We start from the raw sequence: 24,524 nt of genomic DNA, 5'->3' as shown, positions 1-24,524 counted from the left end.
CCTTATGCTGAATAGGCTTCCTCGCGAGAAAAGGGAAAACTTGGCAGCTATGCTCTGGGCAGCTTCCAACAAAGGTTAAAATACATTAAAATGTCACACATTAAAAACTTCTCTAAACAGGGCTGACTTCCGATGTTTTCTAAATGTCAGGTAGTTCTTTATCTCTTTGATGGAAGGGCGTTCCACAGGGCGGGCCCCACTACTGAGAAGGCCCTCTGGTTCCGGGTAGCTGCATATTAAATTGCACTATTTGCAAAACCTTTATGCAATTAATAATTGTGGGGTATTTCAGGGTTCCTTGGAAACATCACATTGCTAGAAGTAATGGAAATAGTTGTGATTTGAGAAAAATCAGAGATGAGAGAAATGATGTTCTCCTCCCTAAAAAATAAATAAATCTGTTTGGATGTCAACTCGATAGCATATGAGCTATTTTTCTCCTAGTAAACTGTACTTTGAGAGTAGCTTTACATATTTGGAGGAAGAAAATCAATGACCACGAGCATATTTGAGAAAAATGATCCATTTCTTTACAATTCATGATACCATGAAACATGTTTTGGGATGTGATGTTTAATACTTGCAACTAGGAAGTGAATTAAGAACTGGGGTTAATAAAATACTGGCTTTACCAGGATATTGCGCTTCATAGCAACAGCTGAAATAATCTCACCTAGATGTGAAGCATGTGTAAGTTTATTATCACCGTTGAAATCTTCTTAACTCTTTCGTAGTATGAAGCTAGAGTTCGGTTAGAGAGACTTTCAGGAAACTCTGCTATAAGTTCAGCTGATTTGTTTGAAGAACAGAAGAAGCAACCATCAGGTAGGAAAGGAAAACGATGGACATTTTTTTGCTGTTTTGAGTTGTGTACAGTGTCCTGTTGATCAGCATACTGTCAATGTTGTTTTAGTTATAAAACTTAGTGCTATCCTCATACATCCTGGAAATCTTAATATTGGCCTGTTTATATATTTTGAGACCTGTTTTTTGCTCCTGTCCAGACCCTGTGGAGGTGCCCCTGCTTTCTCACCCTGCTACTGTTAACGGCACCTGTTTCTTGAAGTCGATATAGTTCACTACTATCTAAACAAATGGGTTGTGTTGAATACATGAAATTAAAACCAGCAAGTTCTTGGGTGGGATTTACTGCTATGGAGGCCTTCCTTTTCAACTCTGAAGGCCCTGCCTGTAATTCTGCATCCAGTTTCCATGTATTGGGGAGATCCTAGCTGTACTGTGCTTTAGATCTGCTTGCATGGTCAGTCAAAGCAATGCCTTGGTACTGGTTGCTGGGAATTGCAGGTGAGGAGAGGGCTGTCACACGCAGGTCCTACTTGGGGACTCCCCAGGGGTATCTTGTTGTCCACTGTGGGATTGGAACAGCGGACCTTGTTTTAATTCCGCAGGGCTCTTACAGGCTGCATTTGGGGCTGTGTTAATTGGTCCTTAGTAAAATACCGAAATGGATCAAGCTAGCCTCAAAAATAATTGTGTTTGTTTTACTGCTTGTCTTATAAGTGAAGGGAACAGTTCAGATACTGGCTGGAAATAATATATATATGATCATTATGGGGTTGAATTTTAGAACCTCATGTTACTATGGGCTGGAGCCTGATTCCCCCCTCCCCCCAGATCTATATTTCCCCCCCTCCACTCCAGTGCTCTCTGTTTCTCATAGAGTTTGCGTTTTCTATATTGAAAGGTATTCCTATCAAAGCACACCAATAAAGATATTGAAAAGTTAATATTGAATGAAAACCTTCTATCAAATTATCACTGCAGTGGCTCTTACAGCTAAATGACTCTGTTGTGCCTTTCAAAAAAGGGTCTTCTTCGGATTTACAGCTAAAAAAGCTACAAGCAAGACCTTTGTATGCACTGTGTTCTGGTCCATAGTCCTATTTAAATCCTTTTAGATACCAATGATTGTCATGAAACTTGATTATAGTAGGTTGATAGGGCCTAATTCTCTTTGTGCATATCTGCAGCAGGAAGCTTGCAACTGGATAATCTAAAGTGCATGCTATTTAATACTGGAGAGCCATTAGAGACTGGTAACATGACACGCACTACGTGCTGAAACTGAGCAAGGAGGTTAACTGCTGTCTTGTAGCAGTTCACTACAAGAGAAAATGAATAATTTTAAAAACACAATATAATGAAACCTAGACAACTTTACAAACATTGATTGATCCATAGGGTTTTACAATTAGCAGAATTTTCAATTGTACATGTTCCTTACGAAATTTCCCAATACCTTTTACACAAAACTTGATCACGTCTGGTTTATATATTTGAAATCACTGACATCTTTAATGTTTATCAAGTGGAAGCAATTCTGATTTTTTCTGCTATTTAGGATGCAATTTTTTTAAAATCGCCTGCTCTTTCCCCCAGTCTCACTGGAATTTATTTATTTCCTTATAAATCAAAGAGGGGCTTTCCTGCCAAATTATTTTTATGTGCAATGTTCAGGTTCAGAGTTGTACTTCCTCTTAAGTAACTTTTTTAAAATAATACCTTTGTTTCTGAAAACGAAGCTCAGGAATTCCCCCAAAATATTAACATTGCGGTGCAAAACCAGCTTTTTTACCATCTAATGGTAAAACTACAGAAGTCATTGACAGTAAACCCAAACTACTGTTTGGTATTTTGGTACATTTAAAGATAGATAGATGATGAACAACAACAACAAAAAATTCCTTCCAGTAGCACCTTTGAGACCAACTAAGTTTGTCATAGGTATGAGCTTTCGTGTGCATGCACACTTCTTCAGATACACATGCACACGAAAGCTCATACCAATGACAAACTTTGTTGGTCTCTAAGGTGCTACTGGAAGGATTTCTAAAATTTTTTTTGTTTCGACTACGTCAGACCAACACGGCTACCTACCTGATAGATAGATGAGTTCACCAACATACTTACACATTTTTGCTGAGCGTCCTTTCAAGGTTATTGGGCATCTCCAAAATTGTTTAAGAAAAAGGGGTAACAGACAAGCTTAGAACAATGTTTCTGAATTTTGAGTCCTGTTCAGATTGTAAATATTGGAACCACTTTGGAGCATGTTTTGCCATGCAACTCTTAATGTTTGCCACAGCCATAAACCTTCTTTCTAAACAAGTAAACAATTACACACCCTTGTCTTTTGGTTCCATAGATTTTAGATAGTTGTTTTAATCACGTTGAAATGATTTGTCTAATGAAATTAACTGAGGAGACCTGAACTCACCACCTTTCTGCATAACCACAAAAAAATTTTCTCGCTCTATTCTTAGGCAGTTACAATATTTCACATGTCTTGCCCACTGCTCCTGATATGGCTCAGTTTAAACAAGGGGTGAGATCTGTGGCTGGAAGGCTTTCTGTCTTGGCAAATGGAGTCATGACTTCTATACAGGTTAGTAAACTTACACAAAAGGGACATCTTCAAATTGGAAGTGCACCTTTTTAATATAGTTTTCTGTCGGTAGCAGACATACCTGTATGTGAGACGTCGGAGCATGCTTCTTGTTTAAACTCTGATGGTTTAATTCTGTCACTTCCATAACAAGGCTGGATCCCTTTAGGTAAACAATTATAAATAAGTGGACAAAATAAATAAAAATAAAATGTGGGTGCAGATCTTAACAATTCGGATCTGTTAAGGTCCAGAAGATCTCTGCCAGTATGAATGTAAACTGACCCCATAAATGCACAGATTTCCATGTCCACAGGGAGATTTTTTCTACAGCAAGCAATTGGGAAGTCTCATTCTTCTCCTTCTCAAGCTCGCTTCTGTAGCTTATCACCAGTATCAGGAGCTAATGTACTGGAAGACACTATCAACCAGCAATTCTTAAAAAACAAGCTGAATCTTAATTTTCAAAATCCATTACAGTATATGGGCCATTTGTTAAACACTAAATTACAAAATAATTGGGTAGAGATTTCGATTTGTGATGTTTCAGATTATAACAGTGCATGCAACTTGTATTTTTGCTTCCTTGTAAGAGAGCACATGTTCATTTCTTTTCATTGCCTTCTCTTTTAGGATCGTTATGGTTCTTAACCATTTGTATTCAACTGAACTTGGATACGCAGAAGAGCTTTTTAAAAACAAACAAACAAACACCACACCTGCCAGCGATAATAGTGAAAATCCTAAATGAAGGCTGTAGAATATTTTGTTTTAATTGATTTCACACCTGTATGTTTTTACCATGTGTCCTCTCTGGTTCCTAGCCACATTTCATTTAACCTAGTGACTTGTCTTTACTTCTGCCATCTCTTCTGCTGTTTGTGGCTTTTTGGTGCTATGGATAGCTTCCCCATCATCACTGCCAAGAATCTGGTTCTGAAGCCAGACAAGAAAGGCGTTCTGTTATAGACAAGCCATGAGATTATTTTCATAATATAAGCTAGTCACCTTACAGAAGTTCTCTGTGATAGCTCACTGGCTGTAACCTCAAGTTAGCTCTTTTGCTTACCTCCTTCCACACGTGGCGATACTGGAGTGGCCATGAAACTGGTGCCCTTCCTATCCAGTTGGTATCTAGACAGAGTGATTCCTTAGATAATCGAAGGTGGGATTTTCCGTACCAAAATATTTAAGCTACTACATACATTCCAAAGTCTGAAGTAAGGGAGACCTAAGGGATTTGGGGCATTACCTTCCAGAGCTGCAAGGAGGAGTGGATTGACGTACAATCCTAAGGAATGTTTCTGATCTTGCAGCACTTTGAAATAATAAGGGGGTGTTGTGTGCATCATGCAAACAGACCCATAGAAGAGGCCACAATTTAACACAGAGTTAAGAATGGGATGAGTGCCTTAAACTCCGTGTTGGATTGTACCCGGGATGTCTTGATAGTTTAAAACCAGTACTGATGAACGTCTCAAAATGGAAGCTAATTGCTATGTTCTAGTTGGAAAGTGAAGTAGCATTTGAAGCATTATTCCCCCCCCCCAATGTAAACAGGCTTGTCTAGAGCAGAGATTTTGTCACTTGTTAGACTCTCATTTTCCCCGACCAGCATTGCCAATGGCAGGATTGGAGTTGTAGACCAAAACACCTGACGGGCCATGAGGTTCCCTATGCCAACCTGTCCTGTGTTAAAGGACCTCGCTTTTGTGTGTTGACGGTCTATTTATTCATAACAGTTAAGTTTTCTTTTGGATTTCAATGTAGGCTCCTTAAGTGCTTTTCAACAATCAATATGATGTATAAAATTAAGACTAAAGTGTTTCTATCTGTACAAGGAAATACATGCACACAAATAGATATATTATACAGAGAGAGAATCTACATATGAAATTTGCAGGGCCAAACAGTCTCTTCTCAGGCTGTTTAAATTTCTTGGTGCTGTTAACTTCCATAAGAATTTTAACACAATCTTGGGATCTAAGAACAAAATACTGAATACGTGCACAAATTTATAAAGAGTGGCTGTGTTTTAGACAGCCTGGAAGCATAATTCCTAAAAATAAACTGAATTGAAAACTTGGTGGCCTGAAAGATCACCAAAAAAACCTACATTGTATCAGTTCTGTATCCCCTGCCCCGAACAGCTGCTCAATAAATTTAGAAATAAATTGTAATCTTTCATGTGAAGCTTTGTTTTCTCTTGCCTGATTGAATTTCATGTTGTGTGGATTATCATGAATTTTGATTCCTATCTGTCAGGAATGCAGAAAAGTGTGTGTGCATGTGAGATAGGGAGAGGAAGAGAGTCAAGCTCTTCAGGGTTCAGACTTTATGAAAACAAAAACACACCAGCAGATAGATGGACTCTGAAAATAGTGGTGGCTAGTCCAGGAGGACCAAGAGACTTTTTGTTTAAAGCATAATGACAGAAACAGGAAGCCATTGCCAACAGCTCAGCATGATGTAGGCAGCTACACCTGCAGCAATTGCAAGTTGGTTGCCCTACTAGAAGACAAGGTCCAGCAGCTCCAGGCCTGTGTATTGAGAGTATCTGGGTCAAAATTAAGGGAGAGAAAAATAACAGTAATCTCATTGTGGGAGTTTCCTATAGATCCCCAAGCCGAACTGAGGACACAGATGATGCCTTCCTGGAACTGATGGTCTAGCATTCAAAAGGAAGTGAGATAGTAGTAATGGGGGATTTCAACTATCCTGATATTTTTTGGATGTCAAACTCAGCCAAGAGCATAAGGTCGAACAGATTCCTCACTGGTCTTGCAGACAATTCCATTGTCCAGAAAGTGGGGGAAGCAACAAGAGGATCAGCCATTTTAGATCTGGTCCTAACCAATGGTGATGACCTGGTTAGTGGGGTAGAAGTGGCAGGATCATTAGGTGGGAGTGACCATGCTCTTCTGGAGTTTATTATTCAGCGGAAAGGAGTAACCAAGCATACTAAGACTCACATCCTAGACTTTAAGAAAGCCAACTTCAGAAAACTTAGGGAAACGCTGGTTGAGATCCCATGGACAGAAATACTAAAAGGGAAGGGAGTTCATGATGGTTGGGAGTTTTTAAAAGGGAGATATTAAAAGCACAACTTCAGGCAATACCAATGTGACGGAAACATGGAAGGTGCCTAAAGAAGCCAGGGTGGCTATCTAAAGAACTTTTAACTGAGTTAAGATTTAAAAGGGATATGTACAAAAAATGGAAAAGGGGAAATCACCAGAAAGGAATTCAAACATAGCCAGCACGTGTAGAGACAAAGTCAGAAAAGCTAAAGCACAGAATGAACTCAGGCTTGCTAGAAGAGTCCAGAAGAGGGCAACCAAAATGGTCAAAGGCCTGGAAACAATGCCTTATGAGGAACGGCTTAGGGAGCTGGGTATGTTTAACCTGGAGAAGAGAAGGCAAGTGGATCATTCTAATTTTTGTGGTAAATCAGAGGTAAGAGTCTGTGTCTGCAGGTGCACAAACATGCAAACAGATCTGTGTCTGCTCAGCATACATCATGGAAACTTCTAGGAACAGTCTGTACCTTCTCAAGCAGAGAAACCTCATGTCTCCTGGGCATCCTTTTCTTTGGTTCCTTTTTGCTGCAATTACGGCTGCTAGGAACATCACAGCTTCTTTACAATTCCCAAGGCATATCATAATAAAAATGAAAAACGTACTTACATTCTCATTCTTCTTGTCATCACTCTAGTAATTTCTCAAAAGGTTTTCACGGTGCACTCCATGTCTCCTCAGAAGTAAATTCTGAGTTCAATGGGGTGCACGGTCAGACGAAGGGTGTGGCCCCGGGCCTCACTATATCTGTCTGGAAATAAAAACCGCCATAGCAAAATTAAACACACCTGCAAAGTTTGCTTCAAGAAGGAACGGCTATACCAGATACAGCAGAAGAAGAAGAAGAAGAAGAAGAAGAAGAAGAAGAAGAAGAAGAAGAAGAAGAAGAAGAAGAAGAAGAAGAAGAAGAAGAAGAAGAAGAGGAGGAGTTTGGACTTGATATCCCGCCTTTCACTCCCCTTAAGGAGTCTCGAAGAGGCTAACAATCTCCTTTCCACACTACCTGGGGTGTGCGAGACCTCCATATCTTTCTGGTATAATTCCTCTGTGTACTCTTGCCACCTCTTCTTGATGTCTTCTGCTTCTGTTAGGTCCTTACCACTTTTGTCCTGGTAATCTTTGTATGGTAATCTTTGCACAAAATGTTCCTTTCATATCTCCAATTTTCTTGAACAGATCTCTGGTTTCCCCCATTCTATTGTTTTCCTCTATTTCTTTGCATTGCTCGTTTAAGAAGGCCCTCTTGTCTCTCCTTGCTGTTTTTTTTGGAAATCTGCATTCAGTTTCCTGTATCTTTCACTATCTCCCTCACATTTTTCTTGCCTCCTCTCCCCTGCTATCAGAGATGATGACATTCACCCTGTGGATCCTTGGGAAATGGAGTATTTGAGTATGAAGCATCTGTGGAAGGACCCATATCTCAAGGTACAGTTGCTTGAAAGTCTCAAAGATACTGTCTATTGATAGTTTTGCAGGGAGGAGCGGAGTCACTTGAACATCATGCTCATCAACACTACATGTGCTAATCTCCCAACACTTCGGTCTCCTAAGAAAACCAAGGCTGCTTCTGAAATTTAATGCTTGGGGAACTGAGAAGTGGAGAACAATATTGGGTGGGAACATATTGTGTAATTTATGGTGAACCGAAAAGGCAGGCATTGGGAAATATTAGCAATGTGGTTGGTTGTTCTCAAAAGGCTCCCTAGAGGATGTATGAGAAAGTTGAACATAGAAATGGGAAGCTGTGGGGGGTAGAGTCACGTACAATCAGTACTTCCTTGAGGAAAACAATACAAATTTTGTGTTCTGGTTAGAGAGATTAACTGCAGAACATTTCCTTGGCCTTTGATAGATCACCAGAGTAAAACAATAGCCAGACAAGCAGATAAAACTGCTGCCAAAACCATCTCTTGAAGCAAACAAAACAAAAACAACCCTTTGAATCTGGCCAATTCAAGATATTATAACGGTTCCCATTTATACAAAACCTTCAGTGGGGTCTTTAAATGTTAAACCACTTTGTGAATCAGTCTGGGCTTAGAAGCAGGATATAAATGAATGAGAGAAAGGTATATAGCTGCTCCACTTGAATCATCTGGCAAGTGGATCGTTCTAAGTTTTGTGGTAAATCAGAGGTAAAAGTCTGTGTCTGCAGGCGCACAAACAGATATGCAAACAGATCTGTGTCTGCTCAGCATACATCCTGGAAACGTCTAGGAACAGTCTGTACCTTCTCAAGCAGAGAAGCCTCATGCCTCTTGGGCATCCTTTTCTTTGGTTCCTTTTCTTTGGTTCCTTCTAATTGCTGCAATTACGGCTGCTAGGAACATCACAGCTTCTTTACGATTCCCAAGGCAGTCTATTTTTTCTTCCTTGCTCTTGTTCTCTTTGCTGTTTCTCCTTTATTTAAAAATGTATAGCTTTGCAATCTTAGTCTTTTATAGATGCATGGGGCAAAAATTGTCCCTGTCACTAACTACTATTCAGTTTGGAGTTGGATTTACCGGTAATACTAAGGACTAACACCAAGCTGGGCAGGATCTTCATAATAAAAATGAAAAACATACTTACATTCTCATTCTTCTTGCTATCACTCTTTAGTAATTTCTCAAAAGGTTTTCACGGTGCACTCCATGTCTCCTCAGAAGTAAATCCTGAGTTCAATGGGGGGCACGGTCAGATGAAGGGTGTGGCCGCGGGCCTCACTGTATCTGTCTGGAAATAAAAACCGCCATAGCAAAATTAAACACACCTGCAAAGTATGCTTCAAGAAGGTACCAAATACAGAAGAAGAAGAAGAAGAAGAAGAAGAAGAAGAAGAAGAAGAAGAAGAAGAAGAAGAAGAAGAAGAAGAGGAGGAGGAGGAGGAGTTTGGATTTGATATCCTGCCTTTCACTCCCCTTAAGGAGTCTCAAAGCGGCTAACAATCTCCTTTCTCTTCGTCCTCAACAAACACTCTGTGAGGTGAGTGAAGCTGAGAGACTTCAGAAAAGTGACTAGCCCAGGCATAGGCAAACTCAGCCCTCCAGATGTTTTTGGACTACAACTCCCATCATCCCTAGCTAACAGGACCAGTGGTCAGGGATGATGGGAACAGCCCCAAAACATCTGGAGGGCCGAGTTTGCTTATGCCTGGACTAGCCCAAGGTCACCCAGCAGCTGCATGTGGAGGAGTGGAGAAGTGAACCCGGTTCGCCAGATTACGGGTCCACTGCTCTTAACCACTATACCATGCTGCCATTCTAATTGCAGTGAGCAACTTAAACAGATCTACTTCCTAGATCTTTGACTGGATGGGTCCAGACTGCCTGCTTTCAGAATGGCTCAGGTTGAACCAAAATGCTTGAAATTTTTCAAGTAAGGAGGAGCTCTGATAGAGCAGAGGTTTCCAACCTTTTTGAGTCCATGGCTCCCTTGACCATCCACATTATTTGGGTGGCTTCCCAGTGGGAACCATTTCCACTGAGGTTCCGTTACATGACATGCATAAGTGGGGAATAAACCTGTTTCTCCCTGTTCTGCCCCCGCCAGCTGCCCTGAATGTTTCTCAGAGAGGAAGAGAGAGAGAGAGAGAGAGAGAGAAATGCAGAAAGAGATGGGCTGCAAGTTAACAAAAGACCCTCCCGGGCTCCCCCTGAGTGTTTCTCTAGTCTCCCCAGGGTGCCCCAGCACCCTATCACCAGTGTGATAGACAGGGCAAGTAATAGACACATGCTGGGTGTCCTTCAATTGGCCTATGTTTTGTTGTGCCCTCTAGTTAGTTAGTTAGTTAGTTAGTTAGTTAGTTAGTTAGTTAGTTAGTTAGTTAGTTAGTTAGGAAATGATGGCATTAGTTAGGAAAGGATGGCATTAGTTAGGAAAGGATGGCATTAGTTAGGAGTCTTGGTGGACCACTAACTTGACATGAGTCAACAGTGTGATGCAGCAGCTAAAAAAGCCAATGCAGTTCTGGGCTGCATCAATAGGAGTATAGCATCTAGATCAAGGGAAGTAATAGTACCACTGTATTCTGCTCTGGTCAGACCTCACCTGGAGTACTGTGTCTAGTTCTGGGCACCACAGTTCAAGAAGGATACTGACAAGCTGGAACGTGTCCAGAAGAGGGCAACCAAAATGGTCAAAGGCCTGGAAACGATGCCTTATGAGGAACGGCTTAGGGAGCTGGGTATGTTTAGCCTGGAGAAGAGAAGGTTAAGGGGTGATATGATAGCCATGTTCAAATATATGAAAGGATGTCATACAGAGGAGGGAGAAAGATTGTTTTCTGCTGCTCCAGAGAAGCGGACACGGAGCAATGGATTCAAGCTACAAGAAAGAAGATTCCACCTAAACATTAGGAAGAACTTCCTGACAGTAAGAGCTGTTCGGCAGTGGAATTTGCTACCAAGGAGTGTGGTGGAGTCTCCTTCTTTGGAGGTCTTTAAGCCGAGGCTTGACAGGCATATGTCAAGAATGCTTTGATGGTGTTTCCTGCTTGGCGGGGGGTTGGATTGGATGGCCCTTGTGGTCTCTTCCAACTCTATGATTCTATGACATTTTGAAATACAATCTTATAGTTCAGGGCTGGGGAGTCTGTGACCCAATAGATGTTGCTGGACTCCAAACTCTCATCAGCAAAAACCAGCACGACCAATGGTTGGGGATGGTGAGAGTTATAGTCCAGTGAAACCAGAATGGCAAGGTTGCGGGTTCGATTTCCATAGTGGACAGCCGCATATTCCTGCACTGCAGGGGGTTGGATTCTGATTTGCAGGGTCCCTTCCAGCTCTATGATTCTGTAAGTCCTCCAACCCTGCCATAATGAATTATCCAGATTTATTTATCAAATCTCTACCTGTTTTGAGACACAAAAGCACCCAATGTGCAGCTTCATTTATCCCAAAATAGTAAAATCCAAAGTTTTGAACAGCATAAAATGGCTGCTAATTTATCCAACGCTCTTACATCTTTTGAAATTTTGATGAGGCCTAATGTAATGTCCAAAGGCTTATTGGCTTATTGTATATAAATGACTAATGGAAAATGAGAGGCAGGACCCAAGTTTTGAAGAGAAATAAAATAAAGGCTTATACTGAACAATGGTTGTCACAGATATTTAAGCAAAATCAAAGCTGTTCATTAGACATGGGCTATGGAGAAAAATGTCTAAAATATTCTATAGAGATAGAAATATGTGCACATGAAATTGGGACAAAATTGAACTTTATTTTATTTTATAGAAGATGTAAGCTGCAAACGAACTTTGGGGCACATTTGCTGGGAATGTAAGGGCACTAAATTTTTTTAAATTTAGCATAGGTAAAGGAAATAACTGGATATGAAATACAATAAGTCCTCAAACTATCTTACTTGAATACAGTGGTACCTCGGGTTACAAACGCTTCAGATTAGAAACACTTTGGATTACAAACTCCGCTAACCCAGAAGTAGTACCTCGGGTTGAGAACTTTACTTCAGGATGAGAACAGAAATCACGCGGCGGCAGCAGGAGGCCTCATTAACGAAAGCGTGCCTCAGGTTAAGAACAGTTTCAGGTTAAGAACGGACCTCCAGAATGAATTAAGTTTGTAACCCGAGGTACCGGTACCACTATATATAGAATCACATGCTCAGGTAGAACACGGGCAGTTAGGTACTAATTTGTTAATTAGGTGCAGGAGTTCCCTAGCTAATAATTGTGTACAAGCTATTCCACCTAACATAAAAAGCAGACAGCTTTATTGATGCGTACGTTGACATTAACAATATTTATGGGAAGACAAAACACTTTTGCCAACCTGCACCCTTTGTTTATTTGCAGTTAGAACAAAACTACACCAGGCATATTGGCTATGCAATGTATTTCTTTTAAACTATTCTTCTTTATTACACAGTTTATTTCCCTTTTATAATGTTCTCTCTCTCTCTCTCTCTCTCTCTCTCTCTCTCTCTCTCTCTCTCTCTCTCTCTCTCTCTCTCTCTCTCTCTCTCTCTCTCTCATCTATCTTTCCACACCATCGTCTCTCATATGAAGATGCCCAAATGATTAATTTAATCTGGGGAAGTCCCAGGTCCTGTCCCTCACCAGGACAGGACCTTCTTTGTGGTGGTTTAATACAAGCTATTTGCAAACGGATTCTAGTGTTGACAGACAGCCACAACTTCACCTGCCTCCCACCTTTGAGAAACTGCCTTGACATGTGATGCCCCAAATCAATTAACAAGATTGATACACCACTTAATAAGAGCAACATTCTAAGCAGATAACATAAAATGATATAAAATATTAATAAGGGAATACTAATAAAATCAGCAAAACTTCAAAAGCAAGTGCATAAACTAAAATGATCAAAGTTTAAAAAACAATATACGTAGTGAAATTGCATGTCTTGGTAGGCTTGTCTAAACTTTGTTTTGTTTTTTTGTAAAGCAGATGTTAAAAAGGGTGCAATGAGGACCCCTTTTTTGGAATACATATATATATATTTATATGATAAGAATAATATTGGAGAAAACTGGATATTGAAACCTGCTTAACCTAAATCATATATCCCAGTTTTACAGCGGCCCTTTAAAGTACGCTTCACGCAGAGTATACGCAGTCAGAAGTTGACCTGGCTAAGAAAACACCACCAAGAGCGTAGGGAATTATCTCCCTTCTATGAAACCCCTTACTAGCTGCACACTTGTAAAAGCATACAGAAGAAAATACAAACTGTTGGGTTTCTTTAACTGAAAAACAAACTGACTCTAAATAGACTTTAAACTAAAGATAAATGCTTTCTCTCTTAGCAATGTTATCTACCCACATTCAAAACCTCCCACAAACCTCCCATTAAACTACCCGAGAATTAACAGCATTCTAGCATTATAACTAAGCAATCATACTAAGATTCAACTAAGGAATCTCTTAAACTGAGAGAGTGATCTGCTACGAGATGAATCAAACTGAAAGATCTAACTGGCAGAGCCTTATATACAAGGAGCAGAGCCCACGCCTGTGACCAATTAACAGAAACACCGGCACCTGTTTCTCTTAAACAGACAGTATTTACATTAGACCGGCTCTAAAGTAACTTGGCTATTCAAAAAATCCAACACCCTTCTTGCTCTCAATAGTCATCGGGATCCAGAGTGCAGTTGCAGCCACACTAAAACAGCAATTTCTTGCAAGTGCGGAATGAACATAATGTGGGACCTGTAAAAGTGTCAGCTCTGCCGATGGAAATGGTCAGTTGGGTACAGATGTGGTAAGATGATCCTTCAAGTAAACTGTGTTAATTAGTTGTTGTTGGCTATTGTTTGTTATTCTGTGCCACCTGATCATCTGTGCCCTCTGGGTGGTTTACAAATTAAATTCCCCCCCATATAATATTTATTCATTTTATAAGAATGAAAAAATGCAAAATACAATCAATGAAAAACAAAAAAAGAAAATACAAAAACCAAAAAAGAAGAAGAATAACAATCATAGAATCATAGAGTTGGAAGAGACCACAAGGGCCATCCAGTCCAATCCCCTGCCAAGCAGGAAACACCATGCCATAATCCCTAAAAGAACTAGCAGCTATGTTTGGAGTGGTGTCATGCCTATCAAAGTTCATTCTGAGGCTCACAAAAATCACAGTCCCCTTAAAGGAAAAAGGCAGTGAATTACCACTGGGACAAGAGTGTCAAGATGACACTTTCGAACATGAAAGAAGCTATCGCCCAAGAAACAAAACTGAAATATTATGATTAAAATTACACTACAGGTAGATGCCTCACAAGAAGCAGTTGGAATAGCCCTGGGGGGCATATGCTACCGAAGCATCAACATCCTCAGGAGAATCAGGGCCAAATGGAAAATGAACTAATTGCTATTTTTGCTAGGTGTCAGAAGTTTCATCTGTGGGTGTTTTGTAACTGCAGAAACTGACCACAAATCCCGAAAAGCATCCTAAAGTAACCTCTAGCCTCTGCTCCACCAACACTACAGAGCACAAACGTAACTTTTTAATGGTACCATTTAAAAGTAACATGCAAGCCTGGGAAAGCCGTCCCTCCAGACGATCTGCTTTCACACAACTGTGTAGAAAAATGCCAAAGAGGAGGAAGACTTAGAAGAAAAGCTGCGCCTGATGTTACAGCATCTCTTGCACCCACAAACCAACTGGAAGAAACCAGAGAGAGATGAGGCAATGTCTGTATTGAAAGAAACCACAAGTGCAGGATGGCCTGTCCATGGGCATCAAGTTCCTTTGACCATAAGCGATTTCTGGAATGAGAAGATGGAACTAACAGTAGAAAATGCTCTGCCTTCAAAAGAGGAGAGGGCATCCACTACTGCCCTGGCATGAATGCACAAACATAGAAGATGGTTAAAAACTGTGGCACTTGCACAAAGCACCAAAAACCGAACAGCCAAGATCCCATGATAATTTGATGAGGCCTAGCAGACCCTGGCAGCACTTCTGGCTACAGAAGTGGAAAGAAGGCATCACTTCGCCGATGGCTGATTATTAACTGGGAGCGGCTGCCGAGACCACATAACACCAGTCTTGAAAGACCTACATTGGCTCCCAGTACGTTTTCGACGCGGGTGGCGCTGTGGTCTAAACCACTGAGCTTAGGGCTTGCCAATCAGAAGGTCAGCGGTTCAAATCCCTGCAACGGGGTGAGCTCCCATTGCTTGGTCCTTGCTCCTGCCAACCTAGCAGTTCGAAAGCATGTCAAAGTGCAAGTAGATAAATAGGTACCGCTCCAAGAAGGTAAACGGCATTTCCGTGTGCTGCTCTGGTTCGCCAGAAGCAGCTTAGTCATGCTGGCCACATGACCCAGAAGCTGTACGCCGGCTCCCTTGGCCAGTAAAGCGGGATGAGCACCGCAACCCCAGAGTCATCCACGACTGGACCTAATGGTCAGGGATCCCTTTACCTTTTACGTTTCCCAGCACAATTCAAAGTGTTGGTGCTGACCTTTAAAGCCCTAAACGGCCTCGGTCTAGTATACCTGAAGGAGTGTCTCCATCCATCGTTCTCCCCAGACACTGAGGTCTAGCGCCGAGGGCCTTCTGGCGGTTCCCTCGCTGCGAGAAGCCAAGTTACAGGGAACCAGGCAGAGGGCCTTCTCGGTAGTAGCACCCGCCCTGTGGAACGCCCTCCCACCAGATGTCAAAGAGAAAAACAACTACCAGACTTTTAGAAGACATCTGAAGGCAGCCCTGTTTAGGGAAGCTTTTAATGTTTGATGGACTGTTGTATTTTAATATTTTGTTGGAAGTCGCCCAGAGTGGCTGGGGAAACCTCACCAGATGGGCAGGGTATAAATAATAAATTGTTATTGTTATTACAGCCACTACTTTGAAATGACTGATTTTCTTTAAAATTTAATAATCTCATAAACTAGGCAAAGGCAACACTCTGATGGCATGGCTTTTGTGAAGAATTGTTCTCCGAAGAATTCTGCAAATTTACAAAGGAGTGGGGTTTCACTCATACAGAGAAATACATACAAATAGCAAAGCAGATACGTACTAAGGCCAAGGAAAAGATCCATATACTGGGTTGCTGAACTACTGCAACACAGGCATGGAATCGGAAGACTCGCCTGCTGAAAGGCTAATGAGCAGAAGGCTCAACTCCAGGATCCCTGCCAAAGACTCCCTCTGGAAGCCAAGAGCAACAGATCATCACCAGTTGAAAGCAGGCTGGTTTGATGGAAAACAAAACAGAAATTCTGCTATGATAAAAGAGCCAAAATACTAAGACCGCTCCTCAGATCAAATGTAAGGATACAAAGCCTGCCAGACATCTGGTATAATAGGTGAGGAGAATTCAGATGCATCTCCATCCACTGGGTATGTGACCATCAGGAGAAGGTTCATAGAATCATAGAGTTGGAAGAGACCACAAGGGCCATCCAGTCCAACCCCCTGCCGAGCAAGAAACACCATCAAAGCATTCTTGACATATGGCTGTCAAGCCTCTGCTTAAAGACCTCCAAAGAAGGAGACTGCACCACACTCCTTGGTAGCAAATTCCACTGTCGAACAGCTCTTACTGTCAGGAAGTTCTTCCTAATGTTTAGGTGGAATCTTCTTTCTTGTAGTTTGAATCCATTGTTCCGTGTCCGCTTCTCTGGAGCAGCAGAAAACAACCTTTCACCCTCCTCTATATGACATCCTTTCATATATTTGAACATGGCTATCATATCACCCCTTAACCTTCTCTTCTCCAGGCTAAACATACCCAGCTTCCTAATCCGTTCCTCATAAGGCATCGTTTCCAGGCCTTTGACCATTTTGGTTGCCCTCTTGTGGACACGTTCCAGCTTGTCAGTATCCTTCTTAAACTGTGATGCCCAGAACTGGACACGGTATTCTAGGTGAGGTCTGACCAGAGCAGAATACAGTGGTACTATTACTTCCCTTGATCTAGACGCTATGCTCCTATTGATGCAGCCCAGAATTGCATTGGCTTTTTTAGCTGCTGCATCACACTGTTGACTCATGTCAAGTTTGTGGTCTACCAGGACTCCTAGATCCTTTTCACATGTACTGCTCTCAAGCCAGGTGTCTCCCATCCTGTATTTGTGCCTTTCATTTTTTTTGCCCAGGTGTAGTACCTTACATTTCTCCTTGTTAAAATTCATCTTGTTTGCTTTGGCCCAGTTGTCTAATCTGTTAAGGTCAATCTGAAGTGTGATTCTGTCCTCTGGGGTATTAGCCACCCCTCCCAATTTGGTGTCATCTGCAAACTTGCTCAGGATGCCCTCAAGCCCATCATCCAAGTCATTGATAAAGATGTTGAATAAGACTGGGCCCAAGACAGAACTCTGTGGCACCCCACTAGTCACTTCTCTCCGGGATGAAGAGGAGCCATTGATGAGCACCCTTTGGGTTCGGTCAGTCAGCCAGTTACAAATCCACTGAATGGTAGCATTGTCTAGCCTGCATTCTACCAGCTTCTTTACAAGAATATGGTAGGTTGTTCCCCTACCAAATAATCCCTTATTTGTACTCTAATAAATGTGTGTTTGCAGTGGATGTGCTTGCTTATTCCAGACCTTGTTACTCAGAAGCCTGCATTTCATTCCTAACCAGTGTTAACCAGTGTTAGAACATTTGCCCTGGAGCATCTTCCCAGCACTGGAAGGGAGTTCCACAGGGAAGCCTTTAACAGGACCAGCTGGTTTCCTGATGGGTTCCTGATTTCCAGCTGGTTTCCTTTAACAGGACCAGCTGGTTTCCTGTGGTTTTTATGTGTGTGTTTTTGACAAGGAAATGTTCTTTAAAAACAAACAAACCTTTTAACAAAATAAAACAGCTGCTCGATGGGTCCTGGGCATAGCTGCCAAGTTCTCCCTTTTTTAAAGGGAAATTCCCTTATGCTGAATAGGCTTCCTCGCGAGAAAAGGGAAAACTTGGCAGCTATGGTCCTGGGTGTTTTGTGCCTCCTTGAGGAACCATTTCCTCTGCCCTGAGGAGAGAGAAAATAAATAGATGGAGAGAGCTCTGCACATTCTGTACTTAAAGCTACAGGTAGGAAGCCGTGTTGGTCTGCCGTAGTCGAAACAAAATAAAAAAAATCCTTCCAGTAGCACCTTAGAGACCAACTGCCTTAGAGATTGGCCCCAACAACATCCAACATACCATCTCAGGACTATTTAATTGCTCATCTTCTAACATTATGTATGCCATCAAATGCCAACAGTGCCCTTCCGCTCTCTATATTGGACAAACAGGCCAAACCCTACGCCAAAGGATAATTGGACATAAATCTGACATCAGGAATTACAAGACAGAGAAACCAGTAGGAGAACACTTCAATCTCCCAGGACATTCTATACAAGATCTCAAAGTAGCTGTCTTATTGCAGAAAAATTTCAGAAACAGACTGGAAAGAGAAGTTGCTGAATTGCAACTTATTACCAAACTTAAAACCATAGAGAGACCTGGTCTGAATAGAGACATTGGATTCTTATCTCATTATACACGATAAAGCTATTTTTAGCCACCCCCCTGCTTTTTCCTGTAAGACCAATTGCAGTTGTTAACAGTCCTCAGCAGAATAAAAAAATTCCTTCAGTAGCACCTTAAAGACCAACTAAGTTTTTATTTTGGTATGAGCTTTCGTGTGCATGCACACTTCATCAGATACACTGAAACAGAAGTCACCAGACCCTTATGTATACTCAGAGGGTGGGGGGTGGGGGTGATGGGAATGGGTGATGGGCTGATAGGAGTGGTAAACCTGTAGATGACTGTTAACGACTGTTAATGACTGCAATTGGTCTTGCGGGGGGGAAGCAAGGGCTGAGGTGCTAAGGAAAGCTTGATCATGTATAATGAGATAAGAATCCTATGTCTCTGTTCATTCCATGGTTTTAAGCTTGCTAATGAGTTGCAATTCAGCAACTTTTCTTTCCAGTTTGTTTCTGAAATTTTTCTGTAATAAAACAGCTGCTTTGAGATCTTGTATAGAATGTCCTGGAATGAACAGAGACATAGGATTCTTATCTCTGGTGACTTCTGTTTCAGTGTATCTGAAGAAGCAGGCATGTACACGAAAGCTCATGCCAATGACAAACTTAGTTGGTCTCTAATGTGCTACTGGAAGGAATATTTTTTATTTATTTTGTTTGTATTTAAAGCAACATTCAGAATTGGTTTAGAAAGAGCCTTGAAGCGGGTGGGTGGGTAGGGGTTGTTGGACTCTCACTCCCATTAGCCCCAGTTAAGTCCTGGTTTCCTGACCTTGCTGGTAAACAGGGCAGAAGCTTCGCACAGCTGTATTGTTTGCTAGCTCCAACAGCTGACTTCAGGAATGGAGAACACAAAGCCCAGATCCAGTTCGGCTGCCTGGTGCCCAGCCTAGCTCTGACAGGAGATTTGGGATGTTGTTGCAAATGCCGGGCACCCATTTGTCTGGCATCATCTGAGATCTCCCAAGGCCCACAGAGCCCACTCCCTGGCAATTTCTGCCCTCTTTGTTTCCCCATACAGTATAGCACAACTACTTCATTCTTCATTTATTGGCAGTCTCGCCCCCGGGAGCACAGCAGTTTTTATGATGTTTGAGAATTAATGCGTCTCAACTTTATCTCCTCCTCGTGGTCAAAATTGTCTGGCACCACATTAACCCTCTCAAATCTCCATTGGTGAATGTATGCCAATAAAGCTATTATGTGGTTTTTCACAGAGGCTAGGGAAACAAAATTATTTTTGTCTTTGAATTAAACTTTGGCTAAAAAACTGCACAAAGTTGTATCAGTGTATTCTTCTATCTGATTTCTCCAACCATGGATTCTGGAGTACGTGACAGACCTCTCCTTTCTTTCCAGCCCTACAAAAAACAACAGCTGTCAATGGGATGAGCTATAGTGGCCCAGCCTCTCTGTAAGTACGGTAGGAGCAGACCTATGTTAACATAGACCTTGTTGCTCCCAACTCACCAGGCTGGTCCAGCAAGATAACATGCTCTATGATAGCAAAAGCTATGGACAGATTGAGCAAAAGTAAGATGGTAACACATGAGTTCACAGTGTGGTGCAGCAGCAGAAAAAGGCGAGTGCTATTCTAGGCTGCATCAACAGATATATAGTGTCCAGATCAAGGGAAGTAATAGTCACACTGTATTCTGCCTTGGTCAGGCCACACCTGGAATACTATGTCCAATTCTGGACACCACGGTTTATGAAGAATGTTGACAGGCTGGAAGGTGTTGACAGGATGGAAACTAAGCCTTATAAGAAACGGTTGAAGGAGCTGGGTATGTTTAGCCTGGAAAAGAGGAGACAGAGAGAAGATATGATAGCCATCTTCAGCTATCTGAAGGGCTGTCACATGAAAGATGGAACTAGCTTGTTTTCTTCTGCGCTGGAGGATAGGACTTGAACCAATGACTTCAAGTTACAAGAAATAAGATTTTGACTAAGCATCAGGAAGAACTTTCAGACAGTAAGAGCTGTTTGACAGTGGAGCAGACTCCCTCGGGAGGTGGTGGACTTCATTTGAGGTTTAAGCAGAGGTTGAGTGGTCATCTGTCACGGATGCTTTAAGGGAGATTCCTGCAGGGGTTGGAATAGATGACACTCAGGGTCCCTTCCAACTCTATGACACTATGCCTTCCTCTCTCCATCTCCCAATAAATGTAATCCATTAGGATGACCAAGGCCAAAGCCAAAAGGAAATGGATCAGGATTTCTGGTTTCCTGCAAGATTGCTTGAAACCAGCTGCCACCCTCTCAAGCAGGGTGTTAGTTATCAAATACCAGGATAGTTCCCCCCACCCTACTTCATGAGTGGGCACAGCACTGCCTCTTCATGGGCGGAATGTAGAGATGCATTGTAATATAGGGCTACATAACAGCATCCTTGTGCAACTTGGATCTCAACAAGCCAAACCTTGCCCACCAGCCATCACTCATGGCTTGACAGGCTCATGCATGTGGCACAGTGAGGACCGGACACAAGCAGTTTATCAAGTCCTCAATGAGCTGCAATGAGATTAGTGGCCACAAGGTGTACAGCCTTGATCTGTAGAAAAAAATTGATGTAATACAACAGGGGTGGCCAACTCCCAAGAGACTGTGATCTACTTACAGAGTTAAAGACTGGCAGTGATCTACCCCCTTTTTGGGGGTACAGGTCAAAGTTGTTGAGCTTTTTTAGGGATGGGGAAAGCTCCGTTTTTGGGGGGTGCAGGGCAAAAAAATGAGCTTTTTTTAGGGGACCCAAGGTTGTTGAGCTTCTTTGGGGGGAGCCAGTGATCTACCAGTGCTCTACCACAGATGTCCAGTGATCTACTGGTAGATCAGGATCTACCTGTTGGACGTGCCTGTAATACAGTATCTGGAAATTTCTTCCTAGGCAGAACACTGGCAGGAATTTTCAGAAAAGTTAAAAGAATGTTTAGAAGTGCTGAGAGGTTTTCCAGGGGAGTTATGTAAACCACACGTTGGGCTGAAAGAAAATATGCTTCTAGATTCTCTCCAAGACTGTTAAGCACAGAAGACGAGCCCTGCTGGATCAGACCAATGACATACGTATACAGGGCAGGACCCAGTTTTCAACAGGGACCAGCCAAATGTTTCTGGGAAACTTACAAACCTTGCCTAAAGACCATAGTTCATCCAGTTAACTGGTTTACTGCCTCTGTACAAGGATCACTCACTTAGCTATCATGGCTGACTGCCATGTGTAGACCTCTTATCTATGTATTTGCCTAATTCCCCTTTCAAGCCAGCTGACCTAGGGACTCTCATGTGGCAGTAAGATCCGTGAATTCTGCACTGTAGTTTTGTTTTTCTGCTCAGTCAAATAAACTACTGTTGCTGGATTCTACTGGTAGACACTGACATATTCCCAGCTTTGGGAAGACAATTTCACTGTCGTTATTTAATTTTTTTAATGCAATATCAAACAACCCTTTTATGGAATGAAGAAGGAGAGCCATGCCATCGTGGCCAAAAGCTGCACCCTCTGGCCCTAAAATTTTATAGGGCAGGGTATTCATTTTAAGGATGTTAACTGCCCCGCAGAGTCAACAGCAAATTCATCCACCTGTCGAAGTCCACCCTCGCACTGTTATTTATTAAATCCATACAGGATATTTCAATCTAGTGATAACAGTACCATAAATACAGGTGGCAGGCCAACATTGCATGTGTTGGTTAATCAACAACTTTCAAGGGCAGAAACACACCATAAAAAGAGGAGGAAATAATAAGCAAAGCACAAAGTTGTCCTGGTAACCAGAGCAACAAACTGAAAGAAACAAGTGGAGTTAAAGAAGATTATTATTCAGAAAATAATACACTAATTCAAATGTGAGGAAAGCAGCAATTATACAGCATAACTGTCGCAACAGAAAAACCACTGTTCCTTTCATGGCATCCAAGCTTTATGCTAAAATCACCTAATTGATGACAATCTGCTTTCACTGTATAGCAATATTTTATATCCGTTAGCATCCTTGTGAAAATTGCACCTGGATGTGGGGTGTATCTATCTATATATATATATAAATGTAAACTGCGTATGTTCCTTTGTCTCCAATGCTCAACAAAACCGCTTGACCGATAGCGTTGAAATTTGGACACAAAGTCAAATGTGACTACCTGAGTGACCCCATACCGTTTTCAAAAACAGATGTGTCACCTACGTCAGGTAAATAACCCAAACCCCTGTGTTTCAGAACTCACAAATCATATGAAAGTGCATGCTGGGAGCACAGGAGAGATTGCAAAACAGCGCCCTCTAGCGACGGCTACACTGGTACTGCAACTAGGAAAGCTTCCCTCTCCACAGTATCTCAGCTCGGCTTTGCAGACTAGGCTGCTTTCCAGACTAGGCTGAGTGGAGGTGGGGGCTTGCCTGGGTGGGCCCAGTCACAGGGATGCACCTGTGTAAACCTAACACACGTAAAACAGGGGGTGAAGGTGAGGGAAGTCTGAAGGGGGACTCTGAGGCTCCATTTAACAGACTGAGCCACAGCAACGCGTGGCAGGGCCAGCTACCGTGTTTCTCCGAAAATAAGCCATACCCCGAAAATAAGCCATACCCTGAAAATAAGCCGTAGTGATAGGCAGTTTAACCTTGTAGGTTAACCTTGTAGGTTAAACTGTACCATACTTAATTAAAAAAATAAGACATTCCCTGAAAATAAGCCACTGTGTTTTGTTTTTTTGAGGAAAAATAAATATAAGGCGGTGTCTTATTTTTGGAGAAACACGGTAGTTATTTATAAATAAATAGAGGGAACAATGAATTGTGACGTAGCAACATCTAAAGCACAGTATATGGCCATGAGCAATGACACATTTTAGATCTATCAAAATCAGCTCAGAGATAATTGAGTGCATAAAATGCAAATCTAAATCAAGAATCACTAATCCAAGAATTAAATGCATATACAGAATAAATGGGACAGAAAAAGGAAAAGTAGCTCTGAAAACATTGTGTTTGTAAATGTTCTGTTCCACAAGTGGGATAAATAACAGCTGCTTTTGAATTACGAGGTAGTCCATTACTCACAGATATCAGGATTGTACACTGTAGTCAGAGAAGACCAATGCAAGTACAGTAGATCCATGCAATCATTCTTAGGATCCATTATTTTATGCATTGACCTTCCTGGGCACTGAGTCAGGATAACATTGCCATTTAACATGTTGTTCCAGCTTGTCTTTGGGACACAGTTACATCCTTCCCACTCTCCCACAGGGTGATAAGTTCCAGGGGCACTGCTGGGGACATAGGGTGTGTTTGTGCCATCTGCGTTGCATGCAGATATACAGGCAGAGTTGAGCAGTTCAAGAACTCTGCTTTAGACCAAATAGCCCCAAAGGTGCCTCCAGAACGCCCCCCCTCACATTCTGTGTCTCTCTGTTCTCTAAATTGTGGTTCTCTGCCTCCAGACAGAGCTTAGTCCATTCCCCTTAGTTGTCTGTGGGTGTGGAGAGAATGAGTCACCTTCCCATAGCATTTCCATATATTTCATGGACTGGCTGTTTCTCGAAGTCATCTTCTAACACGCAGCGTCCACAAAGAGCCCATCGCTGACCATTAAGAACATTAGTCAGTCACTCTGGCCTGTTATGACTCTTTCTTTCCAACCCTAGATGCATTCAGCAATCAGATAGTACACTCCTAAGACAGCGCCATTTAGCTAAATGAACCTAGCAGTTTATTGCAGACAAGAGACACTGGTCCACGTATGAAACAATCAAGATCACTTAAAAATGATTATTATTCAAGCAGATGAGTAGCTATATAACCTTTAGAAGACATCTGAAGGCAGCCTTGTCTAGGGGAGCTTTTTAAAATGTTAAATGCTTTATTATGTTTTTATATCAGCTGGAAGCCGCTCAGAGTGCCAGTGATAACCCAGTCAGATGGGTGGGGTGCAAATAATAAAACTATTATTATTATTACTTTTATGTGGGAAGTATATTTGGCTTGCCTGGTGCTCTGGTGCTTAAATTCTTCTGTAGAATTTATCTTGCCCACAAAGCAATGTGGGTCAGTGGTTGCAGCACCATGGACAATTCCCAGTGAGCAAAATGCTCCGACAAATGC

The 24,524-nt window shown here is 41.9% G+C and overlaps 1 protein-coding gene and 1 long non-coding RNA gene across 4 annotated transcripts in view; one reads left to right on the top strand and one right to left on the bottom strand.

Moving 5' to 3' along the window:
* Window positions 1–5,586, top strand: part of ARFGAP3 (ADP ribosylation factor GTPase activating protein 3) — a 32,647-nt gene extending 27,061 nt beyond the window's left edge. For all 3 annotated transcript variants that reach the window (XM_035137643.2, XM_035137641.2, XM_035137639.2), the window contains 3 exons: window positions 735–825; window positions 3,285–3,406; window positions 4,040–5,586. In XM_035137643.2, the coding sequence (XP_034993534.1) occupies window positions 735–825; window positions 3,285–3,406; window positions 4,040–4,057 (231 nt within the window). In that variant the 3' untranslated portion in view covers window positions 4,058–5,586. The remainder of the gene's footprint in view (window positions 1–734; window positions 826–3,284; window positions 3,407–4,039) is intronic.
* Window positions 4,952–9,195, bottom strand: LOC132592186 (uncharacterized). The gene is made up of 2 exons (XR_009557652.1): window positions 7,488–9,195; window positions 4,952–7,235 (listed from the first exon to the last, which is right to left on the bottom strand). It is a non-coding gene; the product is annotated as an uncharacterized LOC132592186 (long non-coding RNA).
* Window positions 9,196–24,524: the final 15,329 nt, after the last annotated feature.

This window comes from Zootoca vivipara, chromosome 5 (assembly GCF_963506605.1).
Source record: "Zootoca vivipara chromosome 5, rZooViv1.1, whole genome shotgun sequence".
NCBI classification, from domain to species: domain Eukaryota; kingdom Metazoa; phylum Chordata; class Lepidosauria; order Squamata; family Lacertidae; genus Zootoca; species Zootoca vivipara.
This window is presented reverse-complemented; position numbering and strand designations above follow the sequence as displayed.